Source organism: Helianthus annuus, chromosome 10 (assembly GCF_002127325.2).
Source record: "Helianthus annuus cultivar XRQ/B chromosome 10, HanXRQr2.0-SUNRISE, whole genome shotgun sequence".
NCBI lineage: Eukaryota > Viridiplantae > Streptophyta > Magnoliopsida > Asterales > Asteraceae > Helianthus > Helianthus annuus.
The window spans coordinates 19,357,426-19,370,762 of record NC_035442.2 but is presented as its reverse complement, the minus strand read 5'-3'; the positions used below and the strand labels follow the sequence as shown (position 1 = coordinate 19,370,762).

Genomic DNA, 13,337 nt, shown 5'->3' with positions numbered 1-13,337 from the left:
GTTCGGTAAAGCAAACAATCACAGCCACATCATCTAATCATGCAGAAATATTGGCGATACATGAAGCTAGTCGAGAATGCATTTGGTTGAGAACTGTAATGCAACACATTCGTGGATCTTGTGGTATTTCTTCGGGAGATGAGGGACCGACAATCTTACATGAAGACAACGCAGCATGCATTGCTCAACTTAAGGAAGGATACATCAAAGGTGATAGAACAAAGCACATTTTGCCAAAGTTCTTTTTTACACATGATCTACAAAAGAATGGAGATATTATTGTTCAACAAATTCGTTCCAGCGAAAATTTAGCAGACTTGTTCACTAAATCATTGCCGACCTCAAAATTCAAGAAGTTAGTTCATGGGATCGGGATGCGTCGACTCAAGGAGCTTAAGTGACCATCATCAGGGGGAGATAATACGCGCTGCACTCTTTTTCCCTTAGTCAAGGTTTTGTCCCATTGGGTTTTCCTGACAAGGTTTTTAATGAGGCAGCATTAAGCGTATGAAGTTGATAATCAGGGGGAGTATTATAAAGAATATATATTGATTATCAACTCCTAATATAAACCAACTTGTTCTCCAAGTTTATTACCCCTATATATAGTCCATGTATTCTATTGTGTATGACACACCCATTAATAATAAACATCTTTTCTCTCCCAATTATCTCTTCTCATCTTCCTATTAGGCTTATTCATAACATTTAAAAGTTAAAGGTTGTAAACTAAATGTTGAAAGGTAAAGGTTAAAAAATAAACAAAATATTAAAATACAAAAAGAATAATTAAAAATGGCCCTCTTCAAGTTAGGGTATTATCTAACTTCAATTTGTAACTATCTATATATATAGAATAGAATGAAGATTCGGTTCAATTAAAAACCGTCGTGAGTTGTGAAAATCATGAGAACTCCTATTTTTCATGTGAGTTGGGTCACCATTTTTTACACAAACGTAAATGAAAATGTTATAAACACATATGTAAAAAAAAATTGTCAGGCCGGTAGTTACGTCCGATGTAATTTTATTTACACCCGATGTAAATTGTCTTTATGGTGATGTAATTTTTTTATATTCAATGTAAATTTTTGTATGCGACATTTTTCTATTTTTATTTTTTGCTGGAACAAGTGATTTTTTAAAAAATATTTGAGCAAAAAAATTTTTGTATAAAACTTTTGGAAGACCTAGTTATTAGGGTTCTCACAACTAAGGTGGTTTTCATTTGACTATTTCCCTATATATTATTTAACTAACAAATGAGACGGGTTTTTTCTAAGTTTTTCCGTTAAATGTGGAGGGTAGGGTAGAGTTGTAAACGAACTGGACGTTCAGCAAACAGTTTGTGAACTGTTCGGTGGGAAGTTCGTTTTCGTCAAACGAACGAACATGAACAAGAATGTTCATTCGATTAGTTAAATGAACGAACATGAACAAAGGTCTTGTTTGTTCAATTGTGTTCGTGAACGTGTTCGTGAACATTCATTCATTTATGTTTGTTTGTGTTGTTAATTAAAGATTTTTGTACTTTTATATATTTTATCTAAACTTTTTATATTCTTTAATTTTTATTTATTTTTGTGTTGTTAATTAAAGATTTTTGTACTTTTATATATTTCATCTAAACTTTTTATATCCTTTAATTTTTATTTATTTCATTACCCTAATAATCAAACTAGGAAACCTTATTTCCACCTTGTTTATATACGGTCCCCTTTCTTTTCTCATTATTCACATCGAAAAATACTAGCGACCTCTGTTTTATGACTAGGGCTTCAAGTTTCTACTCTTGCACTCTCTGCCATCCACCTTTAGCCTTAGTTGCGTTCGCTGAATTTATTTGTGTTTGTTTGTGTTCATGAACCATTCGTGAACACGTTCATTTAATTAATGAACGGACACGAACATAAAATCTCGTTTGGTAAGTGTTCATGAACCGTTCGTGAACACATGTATTTCTTTAACGAGCGAACTTGTTCGTATTCGTTCGGTTCATGTACAGCCCTAGTGGAAAGGAATGGGCAATTTTTATCGATGTATTTAGAAGTCAAGATATGAGGTAAATTTTTCAAGTTTTTTCGTTAAAGTGGAGAGGAACACTGAAGATGTTAAATCTTTCGATTCTTGCGGATGAGAACCAGATCAAGTTTTAAGTCTTTTATTCGGATAAATTGGTGAAGTTTTGAGTTTGTTTCTGTATGTTTTAGCTCCGTTTTCCCCTGTAGTGCGGAGGAGGCGTAAAACTATGCTAAGTAGCAACCGAATGATCATCAAACCCAGGAAAAACGTAAAATAAAAATACAAATTTTTAACACCAACTGACTCACATGACACGTATGTGAAGTCGAATTTATACCGACACGTATTAGAAAGTTGAGGGGGTAAAAAACCTAAGGAATCAAATGTGACCACCAAACATCGTGCTAATGAAAAACTAAACTTATCAATGATGTCGCACCCACTTCACACAAAATCTGTTTATTGTAGATGTTCTGTAAAAATAAATAAATAACTTCCATTGCTAAGATGATGATCTGTAAAAATAAATAAATAACTTCCATTGCTAAGATAACAATTCACCATACAAATCATTTTCCCTAAAAAAATGAAACAGAAAGGGTATATACAAAATCTTCCTTTCTAATTTTCTTGTTTGTAGGTGAACTCCATCATAGCTGTTCCTTTCATACTCGGTTTTGCAGTATGTCTAACCCGATTTAAACAATCTACCTTTTCTCGGTTTAATTGTTATACGCCGTATCTTTTTAAAGCTTTGCTTAAACTTGGCATTACATTGTATGCTTGATAAGATCTTCTCAGTTCAATGATCGAACCCACCTGGTAAAATTAAACAAGATAATTAGCTAAAACAGAAATGGGTTATTCGAGTCGAAAACAGCCCCGTTTAAAAAAGTAGGCTATTTGATATGCACTTACAATGATAAGAACAGATGTAAACCCTATCGAAAACCCATCATTTCTTTTTCGCAAATAATGATCAAGAATTGTTGATGATGTGGCCAGTACACTCAATAGCAAACCACCTGAAAAAAAAAATCATAAAAAATGACTAGTTACATACTTACATCAATGCAACAAATAATTTTAGGTGAATTATTTAAACAAATAATTTTAGGTGAATTATTTAGAGTTAAATGCCATTTTAGTCCCTGTGGTTTGGGCCATTTTGCCAGTTTAGTTCAAAGGTTTCATTTTTAACCTGTGGGTCCAAAAAGGTTTCACCGTTGCCATTTTAGTCCACTGGATTAACTCCACCCATTTTTTCTGTTAACGAGAAGACCAATTCGGTCATTTTATATGGCTGAATTGCCCTTTTAGTTAACAGAATTACATACAAAATTACCGAATTGGCCTTCTCGTTAACAGTAAAAATGGATGAAGTTAACCCAGTGGACTAAAATGGCAACTGTGAAACCTTTTTGGACCCACAGGTTAAAAATGAAACCTTTGGACTAAACTGGCAAAATGGCCCAAACCACAGGGACTAAAATGGCATTAAACTCATTATTTTAAGATAAAGAGATACCCCAAAAACGGGTTGAAGCTTGAACTTTTGCCAGATACTCAACAGTGGCGTTTCCAGGCTTTACGTTTGGTATCCTTGCACCCATTTTATTTAAATACTCTGCAATTTCCTTCGGCATGTTGGCCTGAAATAAAAATAATCACATATTGATTAAAACCCGAATATTATTAAAATGATGCAACTTTTGTAAACATTTGAACACTAACATTTTACAATAAATAAATAAATAATCTTTTGGACAAACAATTTTTTGCCACATCTGTTCTCTGTCACTATGAAGCGGCCCGTTATACTAAATTTCAATGCTGAAAATGGAAACAAAGTATAAATTGCAAAACATTTTTCTCAGCACTTTGAAAAATTAAAGATTTACTTACAATATCGAATATGTTGAAAACAAAAACGAAGAACGCATAGATTGTATAGTAGACCCATGGCGCTGCTCCAAGAGATGATTCAGGATTAAGCACCTCTCTTACATTTACCCAAAACCGTGAAGTGAAAAAACTGCAAAGTATAACTTAGCATGTGTGAGTCCAACTATGGCTACCAAAATAAGAAGATACAATCACCATCAAGATGTTACAATATTCTGACGCTTTTGGGTATAAATAGCAAAATGGGTAGGGTCAAAAACAAGTTGGACCGGGCTGTGTTGACACACCAACACTAATTTAGCCTTTTTGCTTTTCTACCTTTAATATGAGTACAATCTATGCAGTTAATATCGCCGATTATCGATTATCAATGCAAAATATCGGTACCAATATTATCGGCGATATTGACCGATAGGGTGGGGTTCGGCTAGAAAGTCCAAATTTCCTAAAAAGTGTAAAAAGTCATAAAACACTCTAATTTCAGCCATAAAACACACCTAAAACCCACAAATAACAGAGTGAAAATTACTAAAACACCATATTCAAACCATAATAGTTCATAAAAACATAAAACACACAATCGTAGAACTATGAATATAAAACACAACATGCTAATCAACATAAAACACAATAATATTTGTTATTCGATAATCAGAGCCTTATCATCCAAAACACAAAACACAACCCACATATATGATGTTTTATTAATCTTTATTTTGTTATTTGTGGGTTTTTGGTGTGTTTTATGGTTAACAATTTGGTGTTTTATGACTTTCTACACTTTTTAGGAAATTTGGACTTTCTAGCCAACTCCTAGCCTTGACCGATATTTGACTCATGTATCACCGATTTTCCCAATATCAGCACCTTTCTTCTTAGTTCTACCACTCGCCTTTCTTCTTATTGTTGCTATTAGTGTTTTAAGTCTTAATTGTTAATTGTTGGCGTTAAATGTTAGTGCTTTAAGTCTTAATCAGTTTGTGATTGCTACAATTGTTAGTTTTTTGCAAGTTGCAAAAGGTTAATTTGTTAATGGTAGGAGAGTATACTGAATTGTTAGTGTTAAATTGCTATATATATAAATTCAGCATGATATTAAAACTACCGATATCCCACCGTGATTACGGATATCTCAAATATTGGTCCTTGACTGATATCCGATTTTTTACCACATTAACTCCTTAGGGTACAATCATGATCCAAATATCCGATATGTTAAATAAGAAATTTATGAGGTTGTACTCGACTACATTTTGACCGACTGTTATGCTGGTTGACATGTTTCCTTTTAAGTTGACTTTTATATTTCACACATTTGACCAATCAGATAAAAAAAACACAGTTGAAATGGTATTTCGAAGAAGCACCAACATCATAACATATGAAATAAAATAAACAAAAAAAAAAAAGAATAATTTAATTGTTTATTCAAACCTTGCGACAATAGCGGGAAAACCCAATAGATAGCTGGTAGTGAGGACAGGTTGCATTCCAGAAGGATTAATATTAAATGGGATATATTGCTCCACCTCTGTAACTGGTGCGTCTTTTCTGTTCACACAAAAAATATGTAACATTCTACAGATAAAGAAACATGTTTTATAGTAAACGGGTCAGACAAAAAACTTATCACGAAAAGAAACAAGTCAAATGGGTTGAACGTAAATATATGTTAGTAACATTCTGCGGAAAAGGCATTCACCTTGTAGAAGATGCAAGTTTGAAACCATAGTATTGTAGCTTGATTTTTCTGCAACCTTGTGTTACGATAACGGCCCACATAGTAACGATAACGAAGACACCAGATACTGCAAATATATAAGGCCACAATCCAACACTACTTCCAGCACCTACATAGAACAATAATATTCAGCAAACCATGTTTAGTAAAACAAGTGAGATTTCTAGGTACACATCCAGATCCAATACAACATTCACTATAGTTTTTACACATCGATACTTATTCTCTGGTCATGGGAACTATTCACGCGAGGCTAACCATGTTCTCTTTTCTCGGGACGGAAGACAGGACTCTACTACTATCAAGCCTTTTGGTTAGATGTTGCAACAGCTATGATAAAAACTAACTTAAGTTTATTACAAATTTTAGCAACCAACCTTATTTTAAATGATTTTACCCGTAAATTGCCGATGTGGCACCAGTTGATCCCATGCCAGCCACTTGGGCTGTAAACGAACCGAACGTTCAGCGAATAGTTCGTGAACCGTTCGGTGGGAAGTTCGTTTATGTTCGTTCGTTTAATAAACGAACGAACATGAACAAGAAATTCTGTTCGATTAGTTAAATGAACGAACACGAACAAAGGTCTCGTTCGTTCAATTGTGTTCGTGAACGTTCGGTAAGGTGTTCGTGAACATTTGTTCATTTGCGTTCGTTTATGTTCGTGTTTTAATTAAAGATAATCAGTCATAAAATCTAACTTGGCTGCTAAATGTGGTTTCTATTTCAACGTTATTGCTTAAATTTGGAAAAAAATGTAAACTTTGTTTATATTGTCGTATGCCCTAAATATAATGTAGAGGTCTCAAAACTGTCTTATCGGGAGGACCTCAGACTCATGATCAGTTTTTGTGTTACCAATACTTTACCATTCAATTAGATCACAAAGAGATTATAGCAATAACGATAATAACGGTATCATGAAGGAAGCCATCCAAACTTAAGGTCATGATATGTTTACATGAAATAATAATGATAATAAGGATAATCACTATTAATAGCAATAATATACGGTTTACCTGTGAGCTGAGATAACATTTTGTGTAATGTCTCTACATAGCCAGTCAAAATATTCACACATATGAGCAATGATGATCCATGACCTGCATCGTCCATCACAATCAGAGAATTGAATAGTGCTTGTGACCACTACTACAAAGGGTCAACATTCAAAATTACAATAGCATACAGAACCAGATCCTACAACCGACCTAGATTGTTATTGGTAATGTGCAGTATTATTAATAGATTAATTAATTTCACATATATCCTTAATTCACACACACACACACACACTGTGTGTGTGTTTTATATTATCTTTTCAAATTTCATTATATCATATATACCCACCCTCTTTCAAAACCCTTAAAATATCACATTTACCCATTCTATAGTAAAAAATAATTATACTTATTTATAACATTGTCATTGAATAAATATATGTGAAAACATTATTACTGTGACTCATCCCATTGCATAATGTTCTATGTATTTATTCAATCAATTAAGCAGACAATTATAAGTAACTGATTTTGGTATATACACCGGAAAATGGGTAAATATGATATTATAAAATTTAGAAGGATAGATATGAAATTAATCAGTTGGTAAGTTTGATTATTTTAATCTGTGTTGTATATTTACTAGGGATGAGCAAATGGTATCGGGTATCGAAACCGAACAGGTACCGTATCAGTACCGAATGTACTGTACCGACTTTTCGCGTTTTTCGGGATCGGTACTGGTATTTCTTGGTTGATTTACCTTCAAATACCATACCAAGCACTTTCGGTAGCGGTACTCATTTTTGGCCATTTTCGGGATCGGTACATTCAGTGCCGGTACCGATATCGAGCTCATCCCTAATATCTACCCTCTAATAAAATCAGCTGACTTTTAGGACAGAATAATTTAAAGATAGCACCTAAGCACAATGAATAAAGATACTACCAAAACCAGAGTCCGATATTTTATCACAAATCCATGTTGTAGTCATTGCACCAGAGACCAATAACATTGTTGTCAACATGACGTGTTTCGCCCTGCAAATAAAGAAATGGGACCAAATATAAAATATCCTCAAGCATTAAGTATTAACCAGAGAGCTTAATGAATACCGTTGACTGGCACTTGCTGCATAAATTGAATACGAAAGTGAAAAATAGGAAATAATCAGTGCCTCTACTATTGCAAAGCCAAATGACAGCCACCATCTGGAATAGAGTGAAGAATTCAATGGATTATTTTATAACCATATATCTTAAGTTCTTAACCTATGTAATAATTATATACTCGGCTTGTTAAGGATGATCAAACATACATATAACTCTTTATTTTCTCATTAGCATCCAAGCCTTCTTTTCGCAGTTTGATCAACGAAGGAACAACATAGCAAAGTACCTGATCCCATAACCATTAAAATTAGCTTAGATTTAAAATTAAGTTTGATGTCAACAGAAACAAGAGCCAATTCGACCATAAAAGTTATAAAAAAATTGCATCAGTTCATGCAAATAGCATTAGAAATATAATTATCATAGGTCAACGACCCGTTGACCTTATCGGACTTCCGTCCCATATCCCTCATTGGAGCCATAAACAAAGTCATTTCCAAGATCCTCGCCAATCGGCTCAAGGTGGTTTTGTGCAGTATCATAGCCCCCAAACAAACCGCTTTTATCAAAGGGAGAAACATTCTCGACGGCCCTTTTGTTACTAGCGAAGTGGTTTCTTGGGCAAAGAAAGGCAACAGAAAGATAATGTTCATTAAAGCGGATTAAAGATCAATTCCCAGCAGTGTTTTCATGTGTGAGGAACAAATCAGCTATCATTTCACAGCATAATTATTATTTAAAAAAAATAGAAAGATTGGTGAAGGTGTGTGCTTTGCGGCATTCATTCTGAGACTATGGACCATCTTCTAGTGGCGTGCACATAAGCGAGGACGATTTGGTGGCAGGTGTGTGTTTGGGTCAAGATACCGGTCCCGGATATGTTTAAGACGATGCCTCACTGCCTCAAATGCTGCAGCATTTTCTCAGTTTACAAATGGCTGCAAAGAAGAAAAAAAGCCATATATGCGGTGTGCTTATTAACTATGTGGCAGATTTGGCTTTGAAGCAATAACAAGCTTTTTAATGGTAAAAATGTGTCGGCTAGCATGGTGATGGAAGAAATAACGGATCAATCGTACTAGTGGATAAAGAAAAGACTAAAAATGGCGAGTCTGCAAGCGGATAGCTGGAACAGTTTTGAAGGGCTGGAATTTTTGTAATCTGTTTGTTTTGGGGGTCTTTATATTGTTCTGTTTTGTTTCAGCCATGATAATGAACGTTTATTCTTAAAAACATGTCCTAAGTGTATTTCAGTGATAGTGAAATGGAGCTAGCGCTTTTGCCTTTGACATGTCATCACATGCCTTGACATCAAAACCAGGGGTTGGGGTTTACGGATGCTAATATTCGGAGTCATATAGTGACATAGAAGCATGAACAATAACAATACTTCTCGACCAAGAAAATAAGATACGATAAATAACGCAAATGAAGTTGTTATATATCCAAGAAATTAGAAGTTTTACCTGCATAACAATTGATGCTGCAATTTGGGGACTAATTCCAAGTTGGAAGAGAGAAAGCTTAAGTTCTGGCGCCAGCTCACCAAGCTCCTCTGTAATTGAACACAATGATATATAACGATGGAGAAAAAAAGTGGAAGATAATGAAAATAAACATTAGTTAACACACATTGCCCTGGAAACCATTATTTTCTACTCATGGCGCCATCTTTAATTTAACCATTTTTTTAAGTCATCAGAATCAATATCATATCCCCTTCGCATAAAGTATTAGGCGGTGAGCCAGTGAATATCTTGATTTAAAGATGGAAAAAAGAAATTAATCAAGAAGAAGGGTTCTGCTACTAGGAAATGTTTATCATCCTAACTCTAGGAGATGAATAAATAACAGAGGGTTTCTTTTATTTGAACTAGAGGTAGCAAAATGGTAGGCCAGGCATGTTCTATACAAACGAGTAGCTTTTAGTACGGTATGATTGACCCGAAAACTTTTGTCTAAAAACAAGTAACTTTTTTCATAATATTAGTGTCAAATATGTTACAAAAAATATAGTATTTCAATAATAATCTAATCCTTTAAACAAAAAAAAAGAAGATTCAGAACGATCCAAACGTTAGAAACAGGCTCTGTGTGACTTCTGACACGTTCCCTTTTAAGCTACTTTTTTTTATCCGTTTAGATATAACATAACTTGAAAACCCATTTATAAATGGATCAAAAATGTCACTTCTAGTTTGAACAAAACATGAACGCATAAATCTGTGAAATAGTTGTTAATTGCGAATAGCGGACGATAGCGACAAGCAACCGATATGGTACGTAGCGATAGCGATAAATAAGCTATTCGCTATAGCGCTCCCTATGAGCGCTATTACCAACTATGCTGTGAATGATTAATTCTTCCTTTTTGAGAAACAATCTTTGAGCCTAAAAGGAAAAGAATACATACCAACTGATCCCGAAACAAAGCTTAGGTAGTTTTCTGGCACTAATCTTCTATCAAACCCGGGAAGAGGAATAAAATATCCAACACGACTAATCACAAGTAACGCAGCGGTAACAAACAACCTCCTCCGTATCTCACTTTTGAAAAAAGATTCAGCAGCATTATTAATAAAGGAGCCTAAGCGTGCAACTATAAGAAATCTGTTTTCGTATTTAGGGTTAGGCTGCACAGCCTCATCGCTATATGAATTAGCTTCAAACTCATTTTCGGACGTTTGAAAAATAAGTTTGTTACTTAGAGACCCGGAAGTTGCTGCCTGAACTCTCGTATAGTTTCTTTTAGGCTGATTGTATACAAGTTTCGGTGAACTGTGACCAGCACTCGAGCAAAAAGGTCTTTCTAACACAAAACTGGTTCTGGGAAGTTCTAAATTATTAATCTTGACGGAACGCCTTTTTGTAACACATGGTGTGCACCATAGATGACTGTTAGCGTTTCCGCCTGTCCATCAAGAAAATTACAAATTACACCCACATTAAAAACAGAAGGTTAAATTCAATAATAATTTACTGAGGTTTACAATATACAACTATACGTATATGCAACCATCGGAACACATACAAAGGTTGAATTAAATTTTTGTATTGAGGTTAATACGGTACGGTTCCAATATGAGACATGAACATACAGATAGATAGTTCCCCAACAGTATCATCTACGAAAACATGCATGCAAGTGCGCAACCTCATGGGATAATCAGATTAGATAAACTAAACAATACTTAATTCGTGCCGATCAATGAAACTGAAATAAATTGCCCAATAGTTTAATCTGGTTTGTAATAACTCAAATCACAACCTAACATTCCTTTACACTAAACCAAAAAGTGGCAAAATGGTAAACTGTCTACTACGCCTATTTCCATCAATCTTAGATCAACAAAAACGAAACAAAATGAAGAATCATCCCATACAAGCCTAATCATAAATATCATATTTGAGCTAGCATCATAGTAATCAGTAAACTCATGGAGCTATAATCTCTTAAAATAAGTTCAGTATCAATTTTTACTTCACCTATCTCATAGATTCCAGACAAAGCATAGTTGTTACTGGTGAATAGCGACAAGCCGACAAATAGCGATAAGGCACCTATATGCTACATAGCGAATAGCGATAAATAGTGGGCTGGGCGGCTATTTTATAAATAGCGATAAACTAGAAAAAAAAATGTGTATTATATCAAAATACCCTGGTATATATGCTATTTTACATGTATATTTAACAAAAACCTAAAGTCCAGCTATTTTATAGCTAGATTTAATTGCTATTTATATTTTGAGTTAAATGCCATTTTAGTCCCTGTGGTTTGGGTCATTTTGCCAGTTTAGTCCAAAGGTTTTATTTTTCACCTATGGGTCCAAAAAGGTTTCACTGTTGCCATTTTAGTCCACTGTGTTAACTTCATCCATTATTTCTGTTAACGAGAAGGACGATTCGGTCATTTTATATGGCCGAATTGCCTTTCTGGTTAACAGAATTACATATAGGATAACCGAATTCCCCTTCTGGTTAACAGAAAAAATGGATGTAGTTAACTCAGTGGACTAAAATGGCAACGGTGAAACATTTTTGGACCCACAGGAGAAAAATGAAACCTTTGGACTAAACTGGCAAAAAGGCTCGAACCACATGGCCTAAAATGGCATTTAACTCTTATATTTTTAAAAAACAAAAAGATAAATTGTCTCGCTATCTGGCGCTACAACCCTAACAGCGAGAGCGAGGCTAGACCTAGTAGCGTGCTATAACGATCGCTTGACAAGTATGAGTCAAAGAATGATTTTCTCCAACGATAGTTGTAAACTTGTAATTAAATAACTAAATTTCAGCACCTTTGAATCACTAAGTTTAATGGCTACAAAGAGGCTAGTGATTATTATTCTCAATGAATTCATAAAAACAACAACACAATTTTTAGCTGTTCAACATATGCTTTGAATTGAGCAATAAATAAATAAAGTAAGAGTTTGAAGAAAATTGGGTTGAATTATACAGAAATCAAAGGTACCTGATACGCGTAAACGACGGCGTAGAGGAACGTAATCTGCAGATGGTGAATTGATTTTGGTGAACCACGGGTTGATGCTCTGCATTTGCAAAATTATTTTGAAATATACTAAACCCTAGGGTTCTGTTCTGTGCAGTGCTTGCTAATTTAAACTATTACGGGTCTAACCGTGGACCCGACCCACGTCTTCACCACAACCAAACCGTGTAGCTTTAAGTTGGTCTTGACTAGGGCTATAAATGAACGAATACGAACAAAAAATTTCGTCCAGTTAGTTTAGTGATTGAACACGAACAAATGTCACGTTTGTTCGATTGCGTTCGGTTACGTTCGTGTTTGTTTAATTTAATTATATTAAAAAATAATAAAGTTTTTATCTAAACATATTGAAACCTAAAGACCCTATTTTTTTCTAAATTAGCTCAAATTTGGACATTCAAGACATTTTTGGGATAATTATGTCTAAGTTAGTTAAACTTGATTCATCGTTTGGTAATTGTAGTAGACTTCTTGTGTTTCGATTTATAATTTGATGATTATATTTAACTACTTATGTAGAATGTTTAAGGTTAATAATGTTTTTTTAAGTTAAATGTCTGTTTTTATTCGTTTGTGTTCGAGACCAATGTTCGCGAACTGTTCATGAACAACTGAATATCCTTAACGAACGAACACAAACAGAAACTTATGTTCGGTATGCGTTCGTGAACAGTTCGCGAACATGTTAATTTCCTTAACGAACAAACACGAACATGGCCTTGTTCGTGTTCGTTTGTGAAGAAATATGTGTTATGAACTGTTCCTGAACGCTTATCGAACGAGATTTTATGTTTGTGTTCATTAAGGAAATGAACTTGATAATGTTCGTTTGTGTTTGATTGTTAATTTTAGGCAACGAACGAAAACAAACGTTGATGTGCATAAATGAGCACAAACTAATGTTCATAAACATAAATGAAAATAAATGAACACAAACAAGCGTTCATGAACATAATATATAATACAATAACACTTATTAAATATTTTATCTGTTGGAAATTTTGAAGTAATTAAATAAAATATAAAACTAAAAACA

The 13,337-nt window shown here is 34.2% G+C and overlaps 1 protein-coding gene across 1 annotated transcript; it reads right to left on the bottom strand.

The window, feature by feature from the left end:
* Positions 1-2,538: 2,538 nt before the first annotated feature.
* Positions 2,539-12,414, bottom strand: LOC110884124 (preprotein translocase subunit SCY2, chloroplastic). Its single transcript, XM_022131799.2, has 13 exons — positions 12,263-12,414; positions 10,196-10,693; positions 9,249-9,337; positions 7,989-8,068; positions 7,786-7,881; positions 7,619-7,710; positions 6,688-6,771; positions 5,630-5,777; positions 5,362-5,478; positions 3,928-4,057; positions 3,551-3,674; positions 2,941-3,047; positions 2,539-2,841 (listed from the first exon to the last, which is right to left on the bottom strand). Exons 1-13 carry the CDS (start codon positions 12,345-12,347, stop codon positions 2,752-2,754), a joined length of 1,740 nt encoding a protein of 579 aa, XP_021987491.1. The 5' UTR covers positions 12,348-12,414; the 3' UTR covers positions 2,539-2,751.
* Between the last annotated feature and the right edge of the window lie 923 nt (positions 12,415-13,337).